This window comes from Oncorhynchus tshawytscha, unplaced genomic scaffold (assembly GCF_018296145.1).
Source record: "Oncorhynchus tshawytscha isolate Ot180627B unplaced genomic scaffold, Otsh_v2.0 Un_contig_11484_pilon_pilon, whole genome shotgun sequence".
Classification (NCBI taxonomy): domain Eukaryota; kingdom Metazoa; phylum Chordata; class Actinopteri; order Salmoniformes; family Salmonidae; genus Oncorhynchus; species Oncorhynchus tshawytscha.
The window spans coordinates 70,404-98,359 of NW_024609013.1; the positions used below are offsets into that span (position 1 = coordinate 70,404).

The 27,956-nt window shown below is 50.0% G+C and overlaps 1 protein-coding gene across 1 annotated transcript in view; it reads left to right on the forward strand.

Moving 5' to 3' along the window:
• Positions 1-24,779, forward strand: part of LOC121844115 (dedicator of cytokinesis protein 1-like) — a 73,008-nt gene extending 48,229 nt beyond the window's left edge. The window contains exons 17-20 of the mRNA XM_042314006.1: positions 8,097-8,264; positions 8,424-8,496; positions 20,067-20,170; positions 24,519-24,779. Of these exons, the coding sequence (XP_042169940.1) occupies positions 8,097-8,264; positions 8,424-8,496; positions 20,067-20,170; positions 24,519-24,743 (570 nt within the window). The 3' untranslated portion in view covers positions 24,744-24,779. The remainder of the gene's footprint in view (positions 1-8,096; positions 8,265-8,423; positions 8,497-20,066; positions 20,171-24,518) is intronic.
• The last annotated feature ends 3,177 nt before the right edge of the window (positions 24,780-27,956 follow it).

A 27,956-nucleotide genomic window follows, 5' to 3' on the forward strand; every position in this document is an offset into this window, starting at 1 on the left:
CTCCCATCTCTCTGGGTCTGCTTTCCTGCAGCCCAGACCCCACACCATATCCCTCCCATCTCTCTGGGTCTGATATCCTGTAGCCCAGACCCCCACACCATATCCCTCCCATCTCTCTGGGTCTGATATCCTGTAGCCCAGACCCCCACACCATATCCCTCCCATCTCTCTGGGTCTGCTTTCCTGCAGCCCAGACCCCCACACCATATCCCTCCCATCTCTCTGGGTCTGATATCCTGCAGCCCAGACCCCACACCATATCCCTCCCATCTCTCTGGGTCTGATATCCTGTAGTCCAGACCCCCCACACCATATCCCTCTCATCTCTCTGGGTCTGATATCCTGTAGTCCAGACCCCCCACACCATATCCCTCCCATCTCTCTGGGTCTGATATCCTGTAGCCCAGACCCCCCACACCATATCCCTTAGTGTTTTATGTATCGTAGTCTCGTCAACAGAGATGTTAGCATGTTCCAGAGATTTCTGTAAGTCTTTAGCTGACACTCTAGGATTCTTCTTAACCTCATTGAACATTCTGCGCTGTGCTCTTGCAGTCGTGTTTGCAGGACGGCCACAATTTGTCTTAGACACTTGGTCTTAGTGGACTGATGAACATCAAGGCTTTTAGAGATACTTTTGTAACCCTTTCCAGCTTTATGCAAGTCAACAATTCTTCATCTTAGGTCTTCTGAGGTCTCTTCTGTTTGAGGCCTGGGTCACATCAGGCAATGCTTCTTGTGAACAGCAAACTAACATTTTGTGAGTGCTCTAACCAACATTTTTATATTGATTCTAGGCACTCCTGACTCTAACCAACATCTCCAATCTCATCTCATTGATTGGACTCCAGGTTAACTGACTCCTGACTCCAATTATCTTTTGGAGAAGTCATTAGCCTTGGGGGGTTCACATAATTTAAACATTCACAGTGTAGGTTGTAAAAAGTATGTCAATATAGACAAGAAAAATACCATAATTTGTATTTTTGTGTGTTGTGTGTTATTAGTGTTGTTGTGTGTTATTAGTGTTGTGTGTTGTGTGTTATTAGTGTTGTGTGTTGTGTGTTATTAGTGTTGTTGTGTGTTATTAGTGTTGTGTGTTGTGTGTTATTAGTGTTGTTGTGTTATTAGTGTTGTTGTGTGTTATTAGTGTTGTGTGTTGTGTTATTAGTGTTGTTGTGTGATTAGTGTTGTTGTGTGTTATTAGTGTTGTTGTGTGTTATTAGTGTTGTTGTGTGTTATTAGTGTTGTTGTGTGTTATTAGTGTTGTTGTGTGTTATTAGTGTTGTTGTGTGTTATTAGTGTTGTTGTGTGTTATTAGTGTTGTTGTGTGTTATTAGTGTTGTTGTGTGTTATTAGTGTTGTTGTGTGTTATTAGTGTTGTTGTGTGTTATTAGTGTTGTTGTGTGTTATTAGTGTTGTTGTGTGTTATTAGTGTTGTTGTGTGTTATTAGTGTTGTTGTGTGTTATTAGTGTTGTTGTGTGTTATTAGTGTTGTTGTGTGTTATTAGTGTTGTTGTGTGTTATTAGTGTTGTGTGTTATTAGTGTTGTGTGTTATTAGTGTTGTTGTGTGTTATTAGTGTTGTGTGTTGTTATTAGTGTTGTTGTGTTGTTATTAGTGTTGTTGTGTGTTATTAGTGTTGTTGTGTGTTATTAGTGTTGTTGTGTGTTGTGTGTTATTAGTGTTGTTGTGTGTTATGAGTGTTGTTGTGTGTTGTGTGTTATTAGTGTTGTTGTGTGTTGTGTGTTATTAGTGTTGTTGTGTGTTGTGTTTGTCTATTGTTGTGACCAGATGATCAGATTTGGTGACTAATCTATGCATGAATCCAGGTAATCCCAAAGGGTTCACATACTTGTCCTTGTCGCTGTATATTCACACAATACAACGACATTCTCCTCCTCTCTCACACAGAGGACATGACATTCTCCTCCTCTCTCACACAATACAAGGACGTTTTCCTCCTCTCTCACACAATACAAGGACGTTCTCCTCCTCTCTCACACAATACAAGGACATTCTCCTCCTCTCACACAATACAACGACATTCTCCTCCTCTCACACAGAGGACATGACATTCTCCTCCTCTCTCACACAGAGGACATGACATTCTCCTCCTCTCTCACACAGAGGACATGACATTCTCCTCCTCTCTCACACAGAGGACATGACATTCTCCTCCTCTCTCACACAGAGGACATGACATTCTCCTCCTCTCACACAGAGGACATGACATTCTCCTCCTCTCACACAGAGGACATGACATTCTCCTCCTCTCACACAGAGGACATGACATTCTCCTCCTCTCACACAGAGGACATGACATTCTCCTCCTCTCACACAGAGGACATGACATTCTCCTCCTCACACAGAGGACATGACATTCTCCTCCTCTCACACAGAGGACATGACATCACACAGAGGACATGACTCCTCCTCTCACACAGAGGACATGACATTCTCCTCCTCTCACACAGAGGACATGACATTCTCCTCCTCTCACACAGAGGACATGACATTCTCCTCCTCTCACACAGAGGACATGACATTCTCCTCCTCTCACACAGAGGACATGACATTCTCCTCCTCTCACACAGAGGACATGACATTCTCCTCCTCTCACACAGAGGACATGACATTCTCCTCCTCTCACACAATACAAGGACGTTCTCCTCCTCTCTCACACAATACAAGGACGTTCTCCTCCTCTCTCACACAATACAAGGACGTTCTCCTCCTCTCTCACACAATACAAGGACATTCTCCTCCTCTCACACAATACAACGACATTCTCCTCCTCTCACACAATACAACGACATTCTCCTCTCACACAATACAACGACATTCTCCTCCTCTCACACAGAGGACATGACATTCTCCTCCTCTCACACAGAGGACATGACATTCTCCTCCTCTCACACAGAGGAAATGACATTCTCCTCCTCTCACACAGAGGACATGACATTCTCCTCCTCTCACACAATACAACGACATTCTCCTCCTCTCACACAATACAACGACATTCTCCTCCTCTCTCACACAATACAATGACATTCTCCTCCTCTCTCACACAATACAATGACATTCTCCTCCTCTCACATAGAGGAAATGACATTCTCCTCCTCTCGCAGAGGAAATTACATTCTCCTCCTCTCGCACAGAGGAAATGACAGGCATTTGAAGACTACCTGAGCAGCCTTGTTCTTCACCTCTGTTCTACCCACTGGACAGGAAGCAATGCCAGGTCAACTTGCCCCCTGTTGTTAACTCGACACATTAACACAACCACCACAAACAATGTTACGATCACCTGCGGCTGTAGGACGACCTTTTTGCTGTCGTAGGTTATCTATCGTACCATTTGGTAGCGCCCGTCTTGACTGCATCAAATCCATGTAAAGAAACAAGCTAGCTACATGAGCCAGCTAACTAGCTAGCTAACATGAGCCAGCTAACTAGCTAGCTAACATGAGCCAGCTAACTAGCTAGCTAACATGAGCCAGCTAACTAGCTAGCTAACATTGCAAGGCTAATTGGGGATATTTTGCTACATTCCCCGTCCTTGTCTACGACAACTTCATTGTATTTCCATTTATCAGTGATTTATAAATCTCCTAATTCCCCTTGCTACACATGGTGCCTCTGACTGTGCTGCCTCTGACTGACTGTGCTGCCTCTGACTGACTGTGCTGCCTCTGACTGACTGTGCTGCCTCTGACTGACTGTGCTGCCTCTGACTGACTGTGCTGCCTCTGACTGACTGTGCTGCCTCTGACTGACTGTGCTGCCTCTGACTGACTGTGCTGCCTCTGACTGACTGTGGTGCCTCTGACTGACTGTGGTGCCTCTGACTGACTGTGGTGCCTCTGACTGACTGTGGTGCCTCTGACTGACTGTGGTGCCTCTGACTGACTGTGGTGCCTCTGACTGACTGTGGTGCCTCTGATTGACTGCGGTGCCTCTGATTGACTGCGGTGCCTCTGATTGACTGCGGTGCCTCTGATTGACTGCGGTGCCTCTGATTGACTGCGGTGCCTCTGATTGACTGCGGTGCCTCTGACTGACTGCGGTGCCTCTGACTGACTGCGGTGCCTCTGACTGACTGCGGTGCCTCTGACTGACTGCGCTGCCTCTGACTGACTGCGCTGCCTCTGACTGACTGCGCTGCCTCTGACTGACTGCGCTGCCTCTGACTGACTGCGCTGCCTCTGACTGACTGCGCTGCCTCTGACTGACTGCGCTGCCTCTGACTGACTGCGCTGCCTCTGACTGACTGCGCTGCCTCTGACTGACTGCGCTGCCTCTGACTGACTGCGCTGCCTCTGACTGACTGCGCTGCCTCTGACTGACTGCGCTGCCTCTGACTGACTGCGCTGCCTCTGACTGACTGCGCTGCCTCTGACTGACTGCGCTGCCTCTGACTGACTGCGCTGCCTCTGACTGACTGCGCTGCCTCTGACTGACTGCGCTGCCTCTGACTGACTGCGGTGCCTCTGACTGTGCCTCTGATTGACTGCTGCCTCTGACTGACTGCGGTGCCTCTGACTGACTGCGGTGCCTCTGACTGACTGCGGTGCCTCTGACTGACTGCGGTGCCTCTGACTGACTGCGGTGCCTCTGACTGACTGCGGTGCCTCTGACTGACTGCGGTGCCTCTGACTGACTGCGGTGCCTCTGACTGACTGAGGTGCCTCTGACTGACTGCGGTGCCTCTGACTGACTGCGGTGCCTCTGACTGACTGCGGTGCCTCTGACTGACTGCGGTGCCTCTGACTGACTGCGGTGCCTCTGACTGACTGAGGTGCCACTGACTGAGGTGCCTCTGACTGACTGCGGTGCCTCTGACTGACTGCGGTGCCTCTGACTGACTGCGGTGCCTCTGACTGACTGCGGTGCCTCTGACTGACTGCGGTGCCTCTGACTGACTGAGGTGCCTCTGACTGACTGCGGTGCCTCTGACTGACTGCGGTGCCTCTGACTGACTGCGGTGCCTCTGACTGACTGCGGTGCCTCTGACTGACTGCGGTGCCTCTGACTGACTGCGGTGCCTCTGACTGACTGCGGTTCCTCTGACTGACTGCGGTTCCTCTGACTGACTGCGGTTCCTCTGACTGTCTGCGGTTCCTCTGACTGACTGCGGTTCCTCTGACTGACTGCGGTGCCTCTGACTGACTGCGGTGCCTCTGACTGACTGCGGTGCCTCTGACTGACTGCGGTGCCTCTGACTGACTGCGGTGCCTCTGACTGACTGCGGTGCCTCTGACTGGTGCCTCTGACTGACTGCGGTGCCTCTGACTGACTGCGGTGCCTCTGACTGACTGCGGTGCCTCTGACTGACTGCGGTGCCTCTGACTGACTGCGGTGCCTCTGACTGACTGCGGTGCCTCTGACTGACTGAGGTGCCTCTGACTGACTGCGGTGCCTCTGACTGACTGCGGTGCCTCTGACTGACTGCGGTGCCTCTGACTGACTGCGGTGCCTCTGACTGACTGCGGTGCCTCTGACTGACTGAGGTGCCACTGACTGAGGTGCCTCTGACTGACTGCGGTGCCTCTGACTGACTGCGGTGCCTCTGACTGACTGCGGTGCCTCTGACTGACTGAGGTGCCTCTGACTGACTGCGGTGCCTCTGACTGACTGCGGTGCCTCTGACTGACTGCGGTGCCTCTGACTGACTGCGGTGCCTCTGACTGACTGCGGTGCCTCTGACCTCGGTGCCTCTGACTGACTGCGGTGCCTCTGACTGACTGCGGTTCCTCTGACTGACTGCGGTTCCTCTGACTGACTGCGGTTCCTCTGACTGTCTGCGGTTCCTCTGACTGACTGCGGTTCCTCTGACTGACTGCGGTGCCTCTGACTGACTGCGGTGCCTCTGACTGACTGCGGTGCCTCTGACTGACTGCGGTGCCTCTGACTGACTGCGGTGCCTCTGACTGACTGCGGTGCCTCTGACTGACTGCGGTGCCTCTGACTGACTGCGGTTCCTCTGACTGACTGCGGTGCCTCTGACTGACTGCGGTGCCTCTGACTGACTGCGGTGCCTCTGACTGACTGCGCTGCCTCTGACTGACTGCGCTGCCTCTGACTGACTGTGGTATCTCTATTCTGACTGTGGTTCTTCTGACTGACTGACGAGAACAACCAACTAGGCGTGTGTAGGCTACCGGTACCTCATTTGAATAAAAACTGTCATGAAATGGTTGTTTTCTTAACATTCAGAATGTCATGGTCTATCCTGGTAGGCTACGATGTCACAGATCATCATTTGGTTGTTAATAGAGACCTACTGCTGTATGTTTATATTATGTCTTTGTAAAAATGAATACTCTTGCAAGTAACGTGTTTGTGTGTGTCTGGAGGAGGTTGAGGGACCACGGACCTGGTTGATAGAGAATCATATTTGAATGTCCCTCCCTCCTCCCTCCCTCCCTCCCTCCCTCCCTCCCTCCCTCCCTCCCTCCCTCCCTCCCTCCCTCCCTCCCTCCCTCCCTCCCTCCCTCCCTCCCTCCCTCCCTCCCTCCCTCCCTCCCCCCTCCCTCCCGTTCCTCCCATACTCCCCTCCCGTTCCTCCCATACTCCCCTCCCGTTCCTCCCTCCCCCTCCCCCTCCCTCCCGTTCCTCCCTCCCTCCCTCGCGTTCCTCCCTCTCCTCCCGTACTCCCCTCCCGTTCCTCCCTCTCCTCCCGTACTCCCCTCCCTCCCTCCCTCTCCTCCCGTACTCCCCTCCCTCCCTCCCCCACCACGTAGGGCATAGTGGTTTACAGCGAGGCCATGACCCACCACAGGGATCCACTGGGGAAAGATAATGACTTGTCTGGACCAGGAGCACCAGCTGGTCTCTCCAGCAACACGTGTACACACACACACACCACACGCGTGTGCGCACACACACACGCACACGCAGCAGCAGCAGTGGTCAGTTTAATATTTAATTTCTAATTTCTTTCTAATTAAGCAGGGTGTCTTCTGGGGACTTGGGTTGGTGGACAGACTGGCTGGAGTTCCTGCTTTATATTAACACAGCCTTAAGCTGATGATACTGGCCCCAGGTCCTCTATAGGTCAGTTAGTAGAACATGGTCCTCTGTAGGTCAGTTAGTAGAACATGGTCCTCTGTAGGTCAGTTAGTAGAACATGGTCCTCTGTAGTTCAGTTAGTAGAACCTGGTCCTCTGTAGTTCAGTTAGTAGAACATGGTCCTCTGTAGGTCAGTTAGTAGAACATGGTCCTCTGTAGTTCAGTTAGTAGAACCTGGTCCTCTGTAGTTCAGTTAGTAGAACATGGTCCTCTGTAGGTCAGTTAGTAGAACATGGTCCTCTGTAGGTCAGTTAGTAGAACATGGTCCTCTGTAGTTCAGTTAGTAGAACATGGTCCTCTGTAGTTCAGTTAGTAGAACATGGTCCTCTGTAGGTCAGTTAGTAAAACATGGTCCTCTGTAGGTCAGTTAGTAGAACATGGTCCTCTGTAGTTCAGTTAGTAGAACATGGTCCTCTGTAGTTCAGTTAGTAGAACATGGTCCTCTGTAGGTCAGTTAGTAGAACATGGTCCTCTGTAGTTCAGTTAGTAGAACATGGTCCTCTGTAGTTCAGTTAGTAGAACATGGTCCTCTGTAGGTCAGTTAGTAGAACATGGTCCTCTGTAGGTCAGTTAGTAGAACATGGTCCTCTGTAGATCAGTTAGTAGAACATGGTCCTCTGTAGTTCAGTTAGTAGAACATGGTCCTCTGTAGTTCAGTTAGTAGAACATGGTCCCCTGTAGTTCAGTTAGTAGAACATGGTCCTCTGTAGGTCAGTTAGTAGAACATGGTCCTCTGTAGGTCAGTTAGTAGAACATGGTCCTCTGTAGGTCAGTTAGTAGGACATGGTCCTCTGTAGTTCAGTTAGTAGAACATGGTCCTCTGTAGTTCAGTTAGAAGAACATGGTCCTCTGTAGGTCAGTTAGTAGGACATGGTCCTCTGTAGTTCAGTTAGTAGAACATGGTCCTCTGTAGTTCAGTTAGTAGAACATGGCTTTTACAGTATAGTGGTTTGATTCCCAGGACCAAACTTATGTAAAATGTACGGATAACTTTAAGTTGCTTTGGATTAAAGCTTCTCCTAAATGGTATTTATTATTATATTAAAATTCATTCTCCATTTCCACCTTTCTATCCCTCTCTCTCTCTTTCAGAACGTGATGTTCCCTGGTGCTGGAGACGAGGGCATCTTGGAGTACAAGTCTGTCATCTACTACCAGATCAAACAGCCACGCTGGTTTGAAACCATCAAGGTTTGTCTTATATCCTTGTGTTTTTGTGAGTGTGTGTGTATACATGTACATGTGTGTACTTTAATTTGAGATGAAGTTGTAATTTGAGATGCACTTTAATTTGAGATGCATTGAGTTTCATTTTGCTGTCTGTCTCCTGTCTAACTGTTGAACCTCAAGGTTGCCATCCCGATTGAAGACGTGAACCGAAGTCACCTGCGATTCACCTTCCGTCACCGATCTTCTCAAGAATGTAAGTACAAATGTGAATGTTTTTAAGGTCTTTTCTGACTTTATTTAACTGAGAGAGTGGGGATGACAGTGGGAAAAGATGGAGAGGGGATGACAGTGGGGAAAGATGGAGAGAGGGGATGACAGTGGGGAAAGATGGAGAGGGGATGACAGTGGGGAAAGATGGAGAGAGGGGGTGACAGTGGGGAAAGATGGAGAGTGGGGATGACAGTGGGGAAAGATGGAGAGGGGATGACAGTGGGGAAAGATGGAGAGAGGGGATGACAGTGGGGAAAGATGGAGAGGGAATGACAGTGGGGAAAGATGGAGAGAGGGGATGACAGTGGGGAAATATGGAGAGGGGATGACAGTGGGGAAAGATGGAGAGAGGGGATGACAGTGGGGAAAGATGGAGAGAGGGGATGACAGTGGGGAAAGATGGAGAGAGGGGATGACAGTGGGGAAAGATGGAGAGAGGGGGTGACAGTGGGGAAAGATGGAGAGAGGGGATGACAGTGGGGAAAGATGGAGAGAGGGGATGACAGTGGGGAAAGATGGAGAGAGGGGATGACAGTGGGGAAAGATGGAGAGAGGGGATGACAGTGGGGAAAGATGGAGAGAGGGGATGACAGTGGGGAAAGATGGAGAGAGGGGGTGACAGTGGGGAAAGATGGAGAGAGGGGATGACAGTGGGGAAAGATGGAGAGAGGGGGTGACAGTGGGGAAAGATGGAGAGAGGGGGTGACAGTGGGGAAAGATGGAGAGAGGGTGACAGTAGGGAAAGATGGAGAGAGGGGGTGACAGTGGGGAAAGATGGAGAGAGGGGATGACAGTGGGGAAAGATGGAGAGAGGGGGTGACAGTGGGGAAAGATGGAGAGAGGGATGACAGTGGGGAAAGATGGAGAGAGGGGATGACAGTGGGGAAAGATGGAGAGAGGGGGTGACAGTGGGGAAAGATGGAGAGAGGATGACAGTGGGGAAAGATGGAGAGAGGATGACAGTGGGGAAAGATGGAGAGAGGGGGTGACAGTGGGGAAAGATGGAGAGAGGGGGTGACAGTGGGGAAAGATGGAGAGGGGGTGACAGTGGGGAAAGATGGAGAGGATGACACTGGGGAAAGATGGAGAGAGGGGATGACAGTGGGGAAAGATGGAGAGAGGGGATGACAGTGGGGAAAGATGGATAGAGGGGGTGACAGTGGGGAAAGATGGAGAGTGGGGATGACAGTGGGGAAAGATGGAGAGAGGGGATGACAGTGGGGAGAGAGGGGGTGACAGTGGGGAAAGATGGAGAGAGGGGGTGACAGTGGGGAAAGATGGAGAGAGGGGGTGACAGTGGGGAAAGATGGAGAGAGGGGGTGACAGTGGGGAAAGATGGAGAGAGGGGATGACAGTGGGGAAAGATGGAGAGAGGGGATGACAGTGGGGAAAGATGGAGAGAGGGGATGACAGTGGGGAAAGATGGAGAGAGGGGGTGACAGTGGGGAAAGATGGAGAGAGGATGACAGTGGGGAAAGATGGAGAGAGGGGGTGACAGTGGGGAAAGAGGGAGAGAGGGTGACAGTGGGGAAAGATGGAGAGAGGATGAAAGTGGGGAAAGATGGAGAGAGGGGGTGACAGTGGGGAAAGATGGAGAGAGGGTGACAGTGGGGAAAGATGGAGAGAGGATGACAGTGGGGAAAGATGGAGAGAGGGGGTGACAGTGGGGAAAGATGGAGAGAGGGGATGACAGTGGGGAAAGATGGAGAGAGGGTGACAGTGGGGAAAGATGGTGACAGTGGGGAAAGATGGAGAGAGGGGGTGACAGTGGGGAAAGATGGAGAGAGGGGATGACAGTGGGGAAAGATGGAGAGTGGGGATGACAGTGGGGAAAGATGGAGAGAGGGGGTGACAGTGGGGAAAGATGGAGAGAGGATGAAAGTGGGGAAAGATGGAGAGAGGGGGTGACAGTGGGGAAAGATGGAGAGAGGGTGACAGTGGGGAAAGATGGAGAGAGGGATGACAGTGGGGAAAGATGGAGAGAGGGGGTGACAGTGGGGAAAGATGGAGAGAGGGGATGACAGTGGGGAAAGATGGAGAGAGGGTGACAGTGGGGAAAGATGGTGACAGTGGGGAAAGATGGAGAGAGGGGGTGACAGTGGGGAAAGATGGAGAGAGGGGATGACAGTGGGGAAAGATGGAGAGTGGGGATGACAGTGGGGAAAGATGGAGAGAGGGGGTGACAGTGGGGAAAGATGGAGAGAGGGGATGACAGTGGGGAAAGATGGAGAGTGGGGGTGACAGTGGGGAAAGATGGAGAGAGGGGATGACAGTGGGGAAAGATGGAGAGAGGGGATGACAGTGGGGAAAGATGGAGAGGGAATGACAGTGGGGAAAGATGGAGAGAGGGGATGACAGTGGGGAAATATGGAGAGAGGGGATGACAGTGGGGAAAGATGGAGAGAGGGGATGACAGTGGGGAGAGAGGGGGTGACAGTGGGGAAAGATGGAGAGAGGGGGTGACAGTGGGGAAAGAGGGAGAGAGGGTGACAGTGGGGAAAGATGGAGAGAGGATGAAAGTGGGGAAAGATGGAGAGGGGGTGACAGTGGGGAAAGATGGAGAGAGGGTGACAGTGGGGAAAGATGGAGAGAGGATGACAGTGGGGAAAGATGGAGAGGGAATGACAGTGGGGAAAGATGGAGAGAGGGGATGACAGTGGGGAAATATGGAGAGAGGGGATGACATTGGGGAAAGATGGAGAGAGGGGATGACAGTGGGGAGAGAGGGGGTGACAGTGGGGAAAGATGGAGAGAGGGGGTGACAGTGGGGAAAGATGGAGAGAGGGGGTGACAGTGGGGAAAGATGGAGAGAGGGGGTGACAGTGGGGAAAGATGGAGAGTGGGGATGACAGTGGGGAAAGATGGAGAGAGGGGATGACAGTGGGGAAAGATGGAGAGAGGGGATGACAGTGGGGAAAGATGGAGAGGGAATGACAGTGGGGAAAGATGGAGAGAGGGGATGACAGTGGGTAAATATGGAGAGAGGGGATGACAGTGGGGAAAGATGGAGAGAGGGGATGACAGTGGGGAGAGAGGGGGTGACAGTGGGGAAAGATGGAGAGAGGGGGTGACAGTGGGGAAGGAGGGAGAGAGGGTGACAGTGGGGAAAGATGGAGAGGGAATGACAGTGGGGAAAGATGGAGAGAGGGGATGACAGTGGGGAAATATGGAGAGAGGATGAAAGTGGGGAAAGATGGAGAGAGGGGGTGACAGTGGGGAAAGATGGAGAGAGGGTGACAGTGGGGAAAGATGGAGAGAGGATGACAGTGGGGAAAGATGGAGAGGGAATGACAGTGGGGAAAGATGGAGAGAGGGGATGACAGTGGGGAAATATGGAGAGAGGGGATGACAGTGGGGAAAGATGGAGAGAGGGGATGACAGTGGGGAGAGAGGGGGTGACAGTGGGGAAAGATGGAGAGAGGGGGTGACAGTGGGGAAAGATGGAGAGAGGGGGTGACAGTGGGGAAAGATGGAGAGAGGGAGTGACAGTGGGGAAAGATGGAGAGTGGGGATGACAGTGGGGAAAGATGGAGAGAGGGGATGACAGTGGGGAAAGATGGAGAGAGGGGATGACAGTGGGGAAAGATGGAGAGGGAATGACAGTGGGGAAAGATGGAGAGAGGGGATGACAGTGGGGAAATATGGAGAGAGGGGATGACAGTGGGGAAAGATGGAGAGAGGGGATGACAGTGGGGAGAGAGGGGGTGACAGTGGGGAAAGATGGAGAGAGGGGGTGACAGTGGGGAAGGAGGGAGAGAGGGTGACAGTGGGGAAAGATGGAGAGAGGATGAAAGTGGGGAAAGATGGAGAGAGGGGGTGACAGTGGGGAAAGATGGAGAGAGGGGATGACAGTGGGGAAAGATGGAGAGAGGGTGACAGTGGGGAAAGATGGAGAGAGGGGGTGACAGTGGGGAAAGATGGAGAGAGGGGGTGACAGTGGGGAAAGATGGAGAGAGGGGATGACAGTGGGGAAAGATGGAGAGTGGGGATGACAGTGGGGAAAGATGGAGAGAGGGGATGACAGTGGGGAAAGATGGAGAGAGGGGATGACAGTGGGGAAAGATGGAGAGGGAATGACAGTGGAGAAAGATGGAGAGAGGGGATGACAGTGGGGAAATATGGAGAGAGGGGATGACAGTGGGGAAAGATGGAGAGAGGGGATGACAGTGGGGAGAGAGGGGGTGACAGTGGGGAAAGATGGAGAGAGGGGTGACAGTGGGGAAAGATGGAGAGAGGGTGACAGTGGGGAAAGATGGAGAGAGGATGAAAGTGGGGAAAGATGGAGAGAGGGGGTGACAGTGGGGAAAGATGGAGAGAGGGTGACAGTGGGGAAAGATGGAGAGAGGATGACAGTGGGGAAAGATGGAGAGAGGGGGTGACAGTGGGGAAAGATGGAGAGAGGGGGTGACAGTGGGGAAAGATGGGAGGGGGTGACAGTGGGGAAAGATGGAGAGAGAGGATGACACTGTGGAAAGATGGAGAGAGAGGATGACACTGGGGAAAGATGGAGAGAGGGGATGACAGTGGGGAAAGATGGAGAGAGGGGATGACAGTGGGGAAAGATGGAGAGAGGGGATGACAGTGGGGAAAGATGGAGAAAGGGGATGACAGTGGGGAAAGATGGAGAGAGGGGATGACAGTGGGGAAAGATGGAGAGGGGATGACAGTGGGGAAAGATGGAGAGAGGGGATGACAGTGGGGAAAGATGGAGAGAGGGGATGACAGTGGGGAAAGATGGAGAGAGGGGATGACAGTGGGGAAAGATGGAGAGAGGGGATGACAGTGGGGAAAGATGGAGAGAGGGGATGACAGTGGGGAAAGATGGAGAGGGGATGACAGTGGGGAAAGATGGAGAGAAGGGATGACAGTAGGGAAAGATGGAGAGAGGGGATGACAGTGGGGAAAGATGGAGAGGGGGTGACAGTGGGGAAAGATGGAGAGAGGGGGTGACAGTGGGGAAAGATGGAGAGAGGGGTGACAGTGGGGAAAGATGGAGAGAGGGGGTGACAGTGGGGAAAGATGGAGAGAGGGGGTGACAGTGGGGAAAGATGGAGAGAGAGGATGACACTGGGGAAAGATGGAGAGAGAGGATGACACTGGGGAAAGATGGAGAGAGGGGATGACAGTGGGGAAAGATGGAGAGAGGGGATGACAGTGGGGAAAGATGGAGAGAGGGGATGACAGTGGGGAAAGATGGAGAGAGGGGATGACAGTGGGGAAAGATGGAGAGAGGGGATGACAGTGGGGAAAGAGAGAGGGGGTGACAGTGGGGAAAGATGGAGAGAGGGGGTGACAGTGGGGAAAGAGGGAGAGAGGGTGACAGTGGGGAAAGATGGAGAGAGGATGAAAGTGGGGAAAGATGGAGAGAGGGGGTGACAGTGGGGAAAGATGGAGAGAGGGTGACAGTGGGGAAAGATGGAGAGAGGATGACAGTGGGGAAAGATGGAGAGAGGGGGTGACAGTGGGGAAAGATGGAGAGAGGGGGTGACAGTGGGGAAAGATGGAGAGGGGGTGACAGTGGGGAAAGATGGAGAGAGGGGGTGACAGTGGGGAAAGATGGAGAGAGGGGGTGACAGTGGGGAAAGATGGAGAGAGGGGGTGACAGTGGGGAAAGATGGAGAGGGGGTGACAGTGGGGAAAGATGGAGAGAGAGGATGACACTGTGGAAAGATGGAGAGAGAGGATGACACTGGGGAAAGATGGAGAGAGGGGATGACAGTGGGGAAAGATGGAGAGAGGGGATGACAGTGGGGAAAGATGGAGAGGGGATGACAGTGGGGAAAGATGGAGAGAGGGGATGACAGTGGGGAAAGATGGAGAGAGGGGATGACAGTGGGGAAAGATGGAGAGAGGGGATGACAGTGGGGAAAGATGGAGAGAGGGGATTATAGTGGGGAAAGATGGAGAGAGGGGGTGACAGTGGGGAAAGATGGAGAGAGGGGGTGACAGTGGGGAAAGATGGAGAGAGGGGGTGACAGTGGGGAAAGATGGAGAGAGGGGGTGACAGTGGGGAAAGATGGAGAGAGGGGATGACAGTGGGGAAAGATGGAGAGAGGGGGTGACAGTGGGGAAAGATGGAGAGAGGGGGTGACAGTGGGGAAAGATGGAGAGAGGGATGACAGTGGGGAAAGATGGAGAGAGGGGGGTGACAGTGGGGAAAGATGGAGAGAGGGGATGACAGTGGGGAAAGATGGAGAGAGGGGATGACAGTGGGGAAAGATGGAGAGAGGGGATGACAGTGATGAAAGATGGAGAGAGGGGATGACAGTGGGGAAAGATGGAGAGAGGGGGTGACAGTGGGGAAAGATGGAGAGAGGATGACAGTGGGGAAAGATGGAGAGAGCATGACAGTGGGGAAAGATGGAGAGAGGATGACAGTGGGGAAAGATGGAGAGAGGGGGTGACAGTGGGGAAAGATGGAGAGAGGGGGTGACAGTGGGGAAAGATGGAGAGAGGGGGTGACAGTGGGGAAAGATGGAGAGAGGGTGACAGTGGGGAAAGATGGAGAGGATGACACTGGGGAAAGATGGAGAGAGGGGATGACAGTGGGGAAAGATGGAGAGAGGTTGACAGTGGGGAAAGATGGACAGGGGATGACAGTGGGGAAAGATGGAGAGAGGATGACAGTGGGGAAAGATGGAGAGAGGATGACAGTGGGGAAAGATGGAAAGAGGGTGACAGTGGGGAAAGATGGAGAAAGGATGACAGTGGGGAAAGATGGAGAGAGGATGACAGTGGGGAAAGATGGAGAGGATGACAGTGGGGAAAGATGGAGAGAGGATGACAGTGGGGAAAGATGGAGAGGATGACAGTGGGGAAAGATGGAGAGAGGATGTCAGTGGGGAACGATGGAGAGAGGATGACAGTGGGGAAAGATGGAGAGAGGGTGACCATGGGGAAAGATGGAGGTAACTTAGATCACTAGGCCACGAGCACAAATTTAAATTCATGGAACACTAGACCACCCTAGGCCATGAGCACAAATATAAATTCATAATTTAGAACACTAGGCTACGAGCATAAATTTAAATTCATACAATTATTCAGACAATGAATTCATAAATACTAAGCAATTGGCTCCTAACCTGTCCCCAGTCGTCCAAGTCAAGCAGACTGGGTCCTGGCCCTACATCCTGGCACTCATAGGGAACAGGAGGCCATTTAGGACACAAGCCCTGGTCATAACAATTACTATACAATTCACCCTGTGTCACTTTAATTGTGGAATGAAATTCCCCTACATAGATGAGATTCATTTTATTCTGTTGGAATGGCCGGGCTAGCGGTCGGTGGGTCCCGCCCGGGCTGGCTGTCGGTGGGTCCCGGGCTGGCTGTCAGTGGGTCCCGGGCTGGCTGTCGGTGGGTCCCGGGCTGGCTGTCGGTGGGTCCCGGGCTGGCTGTCGGTGGGTCCCGGGCTGGCTGTCGGTGGGTCCCGGGCTGGCTGTCGGTGGGTCCCGGGCTGGCTGTCGGTGGGTCCCGGGCTGGCTGTCGGTGGGTCCCGGGCTGGCTGTCGGTGGGTCCCGGGCTGGCTGTCGGAGGGCCGGGCTGGCTGTCGGTGGGCCCAAGGCTGGCTGTCGGAGGGCCGGGCTGGGAGAATTAAATGCCTGTAACTGCTCATTTGTATGTTGGGAAAGGTGTCCGCCTGGCTGAAGGGACTGCATTCTAAATGTATGTATTTATTTTTGTTAGTGTTTTTAATGTTTATGGGTGTGGAACAGGGCTGAGGAAGCCTCTCCTGGCAGCGTTGTTGCTCCATCTGCTCGCCTCATGGTGTATTATCGGTTAGTCCAGCCAAGAGGAGCTGGGCGGGGCGGCCGTATGCAAAACGATCAATTACCAGGTCCAGCCTGGACTGGGGGTTGTCTGTTTGAAACGTGCTGTATTTAGGGTGAAGCTATCCGTCCTCTCCTTCAGCATTGACACACACACACACTGTTGTGGGCTTCAGCAAAGACTAATCCTCTAGCACGGTTTACTTCTCATACACTCAGCCAGCCAGCCAGTCACTCAGCCAGCCAGTCATTCAGCCAGCCACCGTCAGTCACTCAGCCAGTCCCTCAGTCAGCCAGTCACTCAGCCAGCCAGCCAGTCACTCAGCCAGCCAGTCACTCAGCCAGCCACCGTCAGTCACTCAGCCAGTCCCTCAGCCAGCCAGTCACTCAGCCAGCCAGCCAGCCAGTCACTCAGCCAGCCAGCCAGTCACTCAGCCAGCCAGTCACTCAGCCAGACAGCCAGTCAGTCACTCAGCCAGTCACTCAGCCAGCCATTCAGTAACTCAGCCTGCCAGTCAGTCACTCAGCCAGCCTGCCAGTCAGTCAGTCACTCAGCCAGCTAGCCTGCCAGTCAGTCACTCAGCCACTCAGTCAGTCAATCAGCCACTCGGCCAGCCTTTCACTCGGTCAGCCAGTCACTCGGTCACTCGGCCAGCCAGCCAGCCAGCCAGTCACTCAGCCAGCCAGCCAGCCAGTCAGTCAGTCACTCAGCCAGCCAGTCACTCAGCCAGCCAGTCACGCTATGCCCCTGCCCAGCAAGTCACTCAGCCAGCCAGTCAGTCACTCAGCCAGCAAGTCACTCAGCCAGCCAGTCAGTCACTCAGCCAGCAAGTCACGCTATGCCCCTGCCCAGCAAGTCACTCAGCCAGCCAGCCAGCCAGTCACTCAGCCAGCAAGTCACTCAGCCAGCCAGCCAGTCACTCAGCCAGCAAGTCACTCAGCCAGCCAGCCAGTCACTCAGCCAGCCAGCCAGCCAGTCACTCAGCCAGCCAGTCAGTCACTCAGCCAGCCAGTCAGTCAGCCAGCCAGCCAGTCACTCAGCCAGCAAGTCACTCAGCCAGCCAGTCAGTCACTCAGCCAGCCAGTCAGTCACTCAGCCAGCCAGTCAGTCACTCAGCCAGCCAGTCAGTCACTCAGCCAGCCAGTCAGTCACTCAGCCAGCCAGTCAGTCACTCAGCCAGTCAGTCACTCAGCCAGCAAGTCACTCAGCCAGCCAGTCAGTCACTCAGCCAGCAAGTCACGCTATGCCCCTGCCCAGTCAGTCACTCAGCCAGCCAGTCAGTCACTCAGCCAGCCAGTCACTCAGCCAGCCAGTCAGTCAGTCACTCAGCCAGCCAGTCACTCAGCCAGCCAGTCACTCAGCCAGCCAGTCACTCAGCCAGCCAGTCACTCAGCCAGCCAGTCACTCAGCCAGCAGCCATTCAGCCAGCAAGTCACTCACTCATTCAGCCAGCAAGTCACTCACTCAGCCAGCAAGTCACTCACTCAGCCAGCAAGTCACTCACTCAGCCAGCAAGTCACTCACTCAGCCAGCCAGTCAGACACTCAGCCAGCCAGTCAGTCACTCAGCCAGACAGTCACGCTATGCCCCTGCCCAGTCAGTCACTCAGCCAGCCAGTCAGTCACTCAGCCAGCCAGTCAGTCACTCAACCAGCAAGTCAGTCACTCAGCCAGCAAGTCACTCACTCAGCCAGCAAGTCACTCACTCAGCCAGCAATCACTCACTCAGCCAGCAAGTCAGTCACTCAGCCAGCCAGTCAGTCACTCAGCCAGCCAGTCAGGCTGTGCTCCTGCCCAGTCAGTCACTCAGCCAGCCAGTCAGTCACTCAGCCAGCCAGTCAGTCACTCAGCCAGCCAGTCAGTCACTCAGCCAGCCAGTCAGTCACTCAGCCAGCCAGTCAGTCACTCAGCCAGCCAGTCAGTCACTCAGCCAGCCAGCCAGCCAGCCAGCCAGTCACTCAGCCAGCCAGTCAGTCACTCAGCCAGTCAGCCAGTCAGTCAGTCACTCAGCCAGCCAGTCAGTCACTCAGCCAGTCAGCCAGTCAGTCAGTCACTCAGCCAGCCAGTCAGGCTGTGCTCCTGCCCAGTCAAGTGAAATCCATAGATTAGGGTCTAATGAATTCATTTAAATGGACAATTTTCCTTCTTTGAACTGTAATTCAGTCAAAGTTGCGTTTTTAAATAATTTTCCTTCAGTATAGTTAATTGCCTTGTTTTTCTGGCTCAGGTTGGATGATTACCTGAGGCATGTTTGATGGCTGATATTTCCCATCCTGCCCTATTCACCTGTTGGGGACGATGTTATCATTCAGTGTATAGGAGGTATGGGGAGAGAGAGAGTACATTTCAGAGGGTTCATTCTAGGTCAGTGAACAGCTGAGATGTACAGGTTTCTGGACAAAATAATCCACTGACTCCCAGCTGTTTTAATCTGTGACTCTGTGTTTGTGTCTGATGGAAGTCATTGCGTAGTGAATCCACTCCTCTCCTGATTCTGCAGCATACATACCGTAGTCCTCTTCTATCTTTCTATTGGTTGTCTTCCAGTCCAGCGAGCAGAGCGATTATTCACCGCGCCAGGCTACGGGGCAGAAAACCAATAAGTTGATTTATACAGATTGAATGCACCAGATGCTCCTGGTGAATCACGCTCCTGAACGTCACGTAAATTTGAGCTTGTTGATCTGTGATGGTGATGTATTCGGTCCCATCCGACGGTAAACTTAACCGGACACAGCCGTTACTCTCCTCTCGGTTTATATAGGACCCACACGGAGGCTGCTTCACAAATACTGTTCTATTGTCTATGTGGTACCCTCAGGGTCTGGTCTGAATATACAGCGTGCTGACATCATTCTCCCTGGGGGGGGACATCATTCTCCCTGGGGGATAGTGTAGACATCATTCTCCCTGGGGGATAGTGTAGACATCATTCTCCCTGGGGGGGGATCATTCTCCCTGGGGGTGTAGACATCATTCTCCCTGGGGGATAGTGGGGATAGTGTAGACATCATTCTCCCGAAGATACACTCTGAATATACAGTGTGCTGACATCATTCTCCCTGGGGGATAGTGTAGACATCATTCTCCCTGGGGGATAGTGTAGACATCATTCTCCCTGGGGGATAGTGTAGCGAAGATGCACTCTGAATATACAGTGTGCTGACATCATTCTCCCTGGGGGATAGTGCTGACATCATTCTCCCTGGGGGATAGTGTAGCGAAGATGCACTCTGAATATACAGTGTGCTGACATCATTCTCCCTGGGGGATAGTGTAGCGAAGATGCACTCTGAATATACAGTGTGCTGACATCATTCTCCCTGGGGGATAGTGTAGCGAAGATACACTCTGAATATACAGTGTGCAGACATCATTCTCCCTGGGGGATAGTGTAGCGAAGATGTAGCGAGAATACACTCTGCCATATGGACTGGATACAACACAATTATTGCAGTTCAGATTATTGGACTCCTATGTGTCCTGAATGAGGATGGGATTGTGTATGATTCATGTGTGTTGTGTTCTGGTTGTCTGGTTCAGTGGGGCTCGGCTCTAACTGGTTGTCTGGTTCAGTGGGGCTCGGCTCTAACTGGTTGTCTGGTTCAGTGGGCGGGGCTCTAACTGGTTGTCTGGTTCAGTGGGGCTCGGCTCTAACTGGTTGTCTGGTTCAGTGGGCGGGGCTCTAACTGGTTGTCTGGTTCAGTGGGTGGGGCTCTAACTGGTTGTCTGGTTCAGTGGGTGGGGCTCTAACTGGTTATATCCCTTCCTCCCCCTGCAGCCAAAGACAAATCGGAGAAGATATTTGCCCTGTCGTTTGTGAAGCTGATGAGGTACGATGGGACGACCCTGAGGGACGGAGAGCACGATCTCATCGTATACAAGGTATGTAATATACAGGGTAGGTAATATAACACCACCTCATCATACACAGGTAATATAACACCACCTCATCATACACAGGTAATATAACACCACCTCATCATATACAGATAATATAACACCACCTCATCATATACAGGTAATATAACACCACCTCATCGTATTCAGGTAACATAGCACCACCTCATCATATACAGGTAATATAACACCACCTCATCATATACAGGTAATATAGCACCACCTCATCATATACAGGTAATATAACACCACCTCATCATATACAGGTAATACAACACCACCTCATCATATACAGGAAATACAACACCACCTCATCATATACAGGTAATATAACACCACCTCATCATATACAGGTAATACAACACCACCTCATAGTATACAGGGTAATATAACACCACCTCATCGTATACAGGGTAATATAACACCACCTCATCATATTCAGGGTAGGTAATATAACACCACCTCATCGTATACAGGTAATACAACACCACCTCATCGTATACAGGGTAGGTAATATAACACCACCTCATCGTATACAGGGTAGGTAATATAACACCACCTCATCGTATACAGGGTAGGTAATATAACACCACCTCATCGTATACAGGGTAGGTAATATAACACCACCTCATCGTATACAGGTAATATAACACCACCTCATCGTATACAGTTAATACAACACCACCTCATTGTATACAGGTAATACAACACCACCTCATTGTATACAGGTAATTTAACACCACCTCATCGTATTCAGGGTAGGTAGTATAACACCACCTCATCGTATACAGGGTAGGTAATATAACACCACCTCATCGTATACAGGGTAGGTAATATAACACCACCTCATCGTATACAGGGTAGGTAATATAACACCACCTCATCTTATACAGGGTAGGTAATATAACACCACCTCATCGTATACAGGGTGGTAGGTAATATAACACCACCTCATCGTATACAGGGTAGGTAATATAACACCACCTCATCGTATACAGGGCAGGTAATATAACACCACCTCATGGTATACAGGTAATATAACACCACCTCATCATATTCAGGTAATATAACACCACCTCATCGTAATATAACACCACCTCAGTTAAGGTAATATAACACCACCTACAACACCACCTCATTGTATACAGGTAATACAACACCACCTCATTGTATACAGGTAATTTAACACCACCTCATCGTATTCAGGGTAGGTAGTATAACACCACCTCATCGTATACAGGGTAGGTAATATAACACCACCTCATCATATACAGGTAATATAACACCACCTCATCATATACAGGTAATATAACACCACCTCATCATATACAGGTAATACAACACCACCTCATCATATACAGGAAATACAACACCACCTCATCATATACAGGAAATACAACACCACCTCATCATATACAGGTAATATAACACCACCTCATCATATACAGGTAATACAACACCACCTCATAGTATACAGGGTAATATAACACCACCTCATCGTATACAGGGTAATATAACACCACCTCATCGTATTCAGGGTAGGTAATATAACACCACCCTCATCGTATACAGGTAATACAACACCACCTCATCGTAATATAACACCACCTCATCATATACAGGTAATACAACACCACCTCATCGTATACAGGGTAATATAACACCACCTCATCGTATTCAGGGTAGGTAATATAACACCACCTCATCGTATACAGGCAATACAACACCACCTCATCGTATACAGGGTAATATAACACCACCTCATCGTATTCAGGGTAGGTAATATAACACCACCTCATCGTATACAGGTAATACAACACCACCTCATCGTATACAGGTAATACAACACCCCCTCATCGTATACAGGTAATACAACACCACCTCATCGTATACAGGTAGTATAACACCACCTCATCGTATACAGGGTAGGTAATATAACACCACCTCATCGTATACAGGGTAGGTAATATAACACCACCTCATCGTATACAGGGTAGGTAATATAACACCACCTCATCGTATACAGGGTAGGTAATATAACACCACCTCATCGTATACAGGTAATATAACACCACCTCATCGTATACAGTTAATACAACACCACCTCATTGTATACAGGTAATACAACACCACCTCATTGTATACAGGTAATTTAACACCACCTCATCGTATTCAGGGTAGGTAGTATAACACCACCTCATCGTATACAGGGTAGGTAATATAACACCACCTCATCGTATACAGGGTAGGTAATATAACACCACCTCATCGTATACAGGGTAGGTAATATAACACCACCTCATCATATACAGGTAATATAACACCACCTCATCGTATACAGGGTAGGTAATATAACACCACCTCATCGTATACAGGGTAGGTAATATAACACCACCTCATCGTATACAGGGTAGGTAATATAACACCACCTCATCGTATACAGGGTAGGTAATATAACACCACCTCATCGTATACAGGTAATATAACACCACCTCATCATATTCAGGTAATATAACACCACCTCATCGTATACAGGGTAGGTAATATAACACCACCTCATCATATACAGGGTAGGTAATATAACACCACCTCATCGTATTCAGGGTAGGTATATAACACCACCTCATCGTATTCAGGGTGGGTAATATAACACCACCTCATCGTATACAGGTAATACAACACCACCTCATCGTATTCAGGGTAGGTAATATAACACCACCTCATCGTATTCAGGGTATATAACACCACCTCATCGTACACAGGGTAGGTAATATAACACCACCTCATCGTATTCAGGGTAGGTAATATAACACCACATCGTATTCAGGGTATATAACACCACCTCATCGTATTCAGGTAATATAACACCACCTCATCGTATTCAGGTAATATAACACCACCTCATCGTATACAGGTAATATAACACCACCTCATCGTATTCAGGGTAGGTAATATAACACCACCTCATCATATACAGGGTAGGTAATATAACACCACCTCATCGTATTCAGGTAATATAGCACCACCTCATCGTATTCAGGGTAGGTAATATAACACCACCTCATCGTATTTAGGTATATAACACCACCTCATCGTACACAGGGTAGGTAATATAACACCACCTCATCGTATTCAGGTAATATAACACCACCTCATCGTATTCAGGTAATATAGCACCACCTCATCGTATTCAGGTAATATAGCACCACCTCATCCTATTCAGGGTAGGTAATATAACACCACCTCATCGTATGCAGGGTGGGTAATATAACACCACCTTATCGTATACAGGTAATATAACACCACCTCATCGTATTCAGGTAATATAACACCACCTCATCGTATACAGGGTAGGTAATATAACACCACCTCATCGTATACAGGTAATATAACACCACCTCATCGTATTCAGGGCAGGTAATATAACACCACCTCATCGTATTCAGGTAATATAACACCACCTCATCGTATTCAGGTAATATAACACCACCTCATCATATACATGTTATATAACACCACCTCATCGTATACAGGGTAGGTAATATAACACCACCTCATCGTATACAGGTAATATAACACCACATCGTATACAGGTAATATAACACCACCTCATCGTATACAGGTAATATAACACCACCTCATCGTATTCAGGTAATATAACACCACCTCATCGTATTCAGGGTAGGTAATATAACACCACCTCATCGTATACAGGTAATATAACACCACCTCATCGTATACAGGTAATATAACACCACCTCATCGTATACAGGTAATATAAAACCACCTCATCGTATATAGGGTAGGTTATATGACACCACCCCATCGTAAACAGGGTAGGTAATATAACACCACCTCATCGTATACAGGTAATATAACACCACCTCATCATATTCAGGGTAGGTAATATAACACCACCTCATCATATTCAGGGTAGGTAATATAACACCACCTCATCGTATACAGATAATATAACACCACCTCATCGTATTCAGGGTAGGTAATATAACACCACCTCATCGTATTCAGGGTAGGTAATATAACACCACCTCATCGTATTCAGGGTAGGTAATATAACACCACCTCATCGTATTCAGGGTAGGTAATATAACACCACCTCATCGTATTCAGGGTAGGTAATATAACACCACCTCATCGTATTCAGGGTAGGTAATATAACACCACCTCATCGTATTCAGGGTAGGTAATATAACACCACCTCATCGTATACAGGTAATATAACACCACCTCATTCAGGGTAGCTCATTCAGGGTAGGTCTTATAATCCCACAGACCAGGTATATGTGTATGTGTAATTCTGTATGACCCCCAGGCGGAGGCTAAGAAGCTGGAGGACTCGTCTCTGTACCTGAACCTGCCTGCTACCAAGGTGGAGCTGGAGGAGAAGGGTTTGTCCACTACAGGGAAGGGTACACACAACCTGGGCAACTGTACCATCAGCAAGGACTCCTTCCAGATAGCAACCCTGGTGTGTTCCACCAAGCTCACACAGAACGGTAAAGAGACTCTCTCTCCCTCTAGCCCTCTCTCCTTCTAGTCCACTACAGTCCACTACAGCCTCTCCCTCCTCTACTTTCTCTCTCTCTCCCTCCAGCCTTCTCTCCCTCCCTACCCTCTCTCTCTCCCTCCAGCCCTCCCTACTTCAGCTCTCTCTCCACCGCTCTCTCTCTCTCTCTCTCTCTCCATCTCTCACGCTCTCCCTCTCCATCTCTCACGCTCTCCCTCTCCCTCCATCTCTCACCTTCTCCATCTCCCTCTCCCCCACCAATCTCTCTCCCTCCTCTACCCTCTCTCTCTCCCTCCAGCCCTCCCTACTTCGCTCTCTCTCTCCATCTCTCACTCTCTCCCTCTCCATCTCTCACGCTCTCCCTCTCCCTCCATCTCTCACCTTCTCCATCTCCCTCTCCCCCCACCAATCTCTCTCCCTCCAGCACTCTTTACTTCTCTCTCCCCTCCCTACCAGTAAAAGGACCAAGCTGGTGCATATGACATGATGTTCCTCATCTAGAACTGTACCGTTGGACACCTCATTATAACTATATAGAATGTGTGTTGTTAGACTGGTGCTTTCTGCTGTGAACTTGACTCTTGGCTTCTGGGCTCATGGCTTCCTCTCCTAGAATGAACCAAACCCTAGGATGGTTTTCAATCTGTCTTGGGCTACAAGATGGGATGAACATGGGAACAAAGACAAGATGAAAACTGAAGTAATGAGAACAAAGACCAGGGAAATACTGGGGCACTGACTACAACAGCCCATCTTTTGGCACTTTAAATTCATAGTTTTACTAGCCTACAGCCATTTCCCGTCCGTCCCACCATGAAGACACATTCTGAATAAAGAGCGCTCTGACTCAGATCATGTGAAACAGTGGAGATGAAGAATTAAAAGAAAGGGAATTTCTGCTATGCTCCCAGGGAGCCATTGAAGCAACTCAGTGTTGTTTAAGTACCTCTCCATTACAGTCCAGTCACATAGCAGCTATATGCAGCAGTTCTCTCTCTCTCTCTACACCTCTTCTCTCAGGAATGAGAGGCTGCTGCATATCACAAAGCTGCATCCTACACCCTATATAGAGCACTGCTTTTGACCAGAGCCCATAGGGAATAGTGAGCCATTTGAAGTGTCGATGTAGACAAGGGTGCATTGCTTTTCCCCTCCATGTATGGTGACAGAGCTTTCTCCTGACTTCCTTCTCTACTGTGTTTCTCCTGACGTTCTTTCTCTCTACTGTGTTTCTCCTGACTTCCTTCTCTACTGTGTTTCTCCTGACTTCCTTCTCTACTGTGTTTCTCCTGACTTCCTTCTCTACTGTGTTTCTCCTGACGTTCTTCTCTACTGCGTTTCTCCTGACTTCCTTCTCTACTGTGTTTCTCCTGACTTTCTCTCTACTGTGTTTCTCCTGACTTCCTTCTCTACTGTGTTTCTCCTGACTTCTCTCTCTACTGTGTTTCTCCTGACTTCCTTCTCTACTGTGTTTCTCCTGACGTTCTTCTCTACTGTGTTTCTCCTGACTTCCTTCTCTACTGTGTTTCTCCTTCTCTCTCTACTGTGTTTCTCCTGACTTCCTTCTCTACTGTGTTTCTCCTGACTTCCTCCTCTCTCTGTGTTTCTCCTGATGTTCTTCTCTCTCTGTTTCTCCTGACTTCCTTCTCTACTGTGTTTCTCCTGACTTCCTCCTCTCTCTGTGTTTCTCCTGACGTTCTTCTCTCTCTACTGTGTTTCTCCTGACATTCTTCTCTACTGTGTTTCTCCTGACATTCTTCTCTCTCTACTGTGTTTCTCCTGACATTCTTCTCTCTCTACTGTGTTTCTCCTGACGTTCTTCTCTCTACTGTGTTTCTCCTGACTTCCTTCTCTACTGTGTTTCTCCTGACTTCCTTCTCTACTGTGTTTCTCCTGACGTTCTTCTCTACTGTGTTTCTCCTGACGTTCTTCTCTCCTACTGTGTTTCTCCTGACGTTCTTCTCTACTGTGTTTCTCCTAACGTTCTTCTCTCTACTGTGTTTCTCCTGACGTTCTTCTCTACTGTGTTTCTCCTGACGTTCTTCTCTCTCTACTGTGTTTCTCCTGACGTTCTTCTCTCTACTGTGTTTCTCCTGACTTCCTTCTCTACTGTGTTTCTCCTGACGTTCTTCTCTCTACTGTGTTTCTCCTAACGTTCTTCTCTACTGTGTTTCTCCTGACGTTCTTCTCTCTCTACTGTGTTTCTCCTGACGTTCTTCTCTCTCTACTGTGTTTCTCCTGACGTTCTTCTCTACTGTGTTTCTCCTGACTTCCTTCTCTACTGTGTTTCTCCTGACGTTCTTTCTCTACTGTGTTTCTCCTAACGTTCTTCTCTCTACTGTGTTTCTCCTGACGTTCTTCTCTCTCTACTGTGTTTCTCCTGACGTTCTTCTCTACTGTGTTTCTCCTGACTTCCTTCTCTACTGTGTTTCTCCTGACGTTCTTCTCTACTGTGTTTCTCCTGACGTTCTTCTTCTCTACTGTGTTTCTCCTGACTTCCTCTCTACTGTGTTTCTCCTGACGTTCTTCTCTACTGTGTTTCTCCTGACGTTCTTCTCTACTGTGTTTCTCCTGACGTTCTTCTCTACTGTGTTTCTCCTGACGTTCTTCTTCTCTACTGTGTTTCTCCTGACGTTCTTCTCTACTGTGTTTCTCCTGACTTCCTTCTCTACTGTGTTTCTCCTGACGTTCTTCTCTCTACTGTGTTTCTCCTGACGTTCTTCTCTCTACTGTGTTTCTCCTGACGTTCTTCTTCTCTACTGTGTTTCTCCTGAGTTCTTCTCTCTCTACTGTGTTTCTCCTGACGTTCTTCTCTCTCTGTGTTTCTCCTGACTTCCTCCTCTCTCTGTTTCTCCTGACTTCCTCTCTCTACTGTGTTTCTCCTGACGTTCTTCTCTCTCTGTGTTTCTCCTGACTTCCTCCTCTCTCTGTTTCTCCTGACGTTTTCTCTCTCTGTTTCTCCTGACTTCCTCCTCCTCCTATCCCAGAGTCCCCAGCCCGTTTCCATCTGAGATGAAACTCTCCTTTTAATTAAGCTAGAGTTATGTGTCCGCCAGCCCTGGGAGCCGACGGCGTTGGTGAGGAGAAGTGGCTGTGGTCTCTTCTCTTCCCAGGGGTTGGCACGGCAGTCGTGGGACTTTGTCACAGGCAGGAGGACAGCTTGAGAAAATAGGGAGATGAAATGACCTGAGAGAGATCTCGTCTGCAGTGCCTCCTCTCTAATCTTGTAGTGGTCAGATAAAC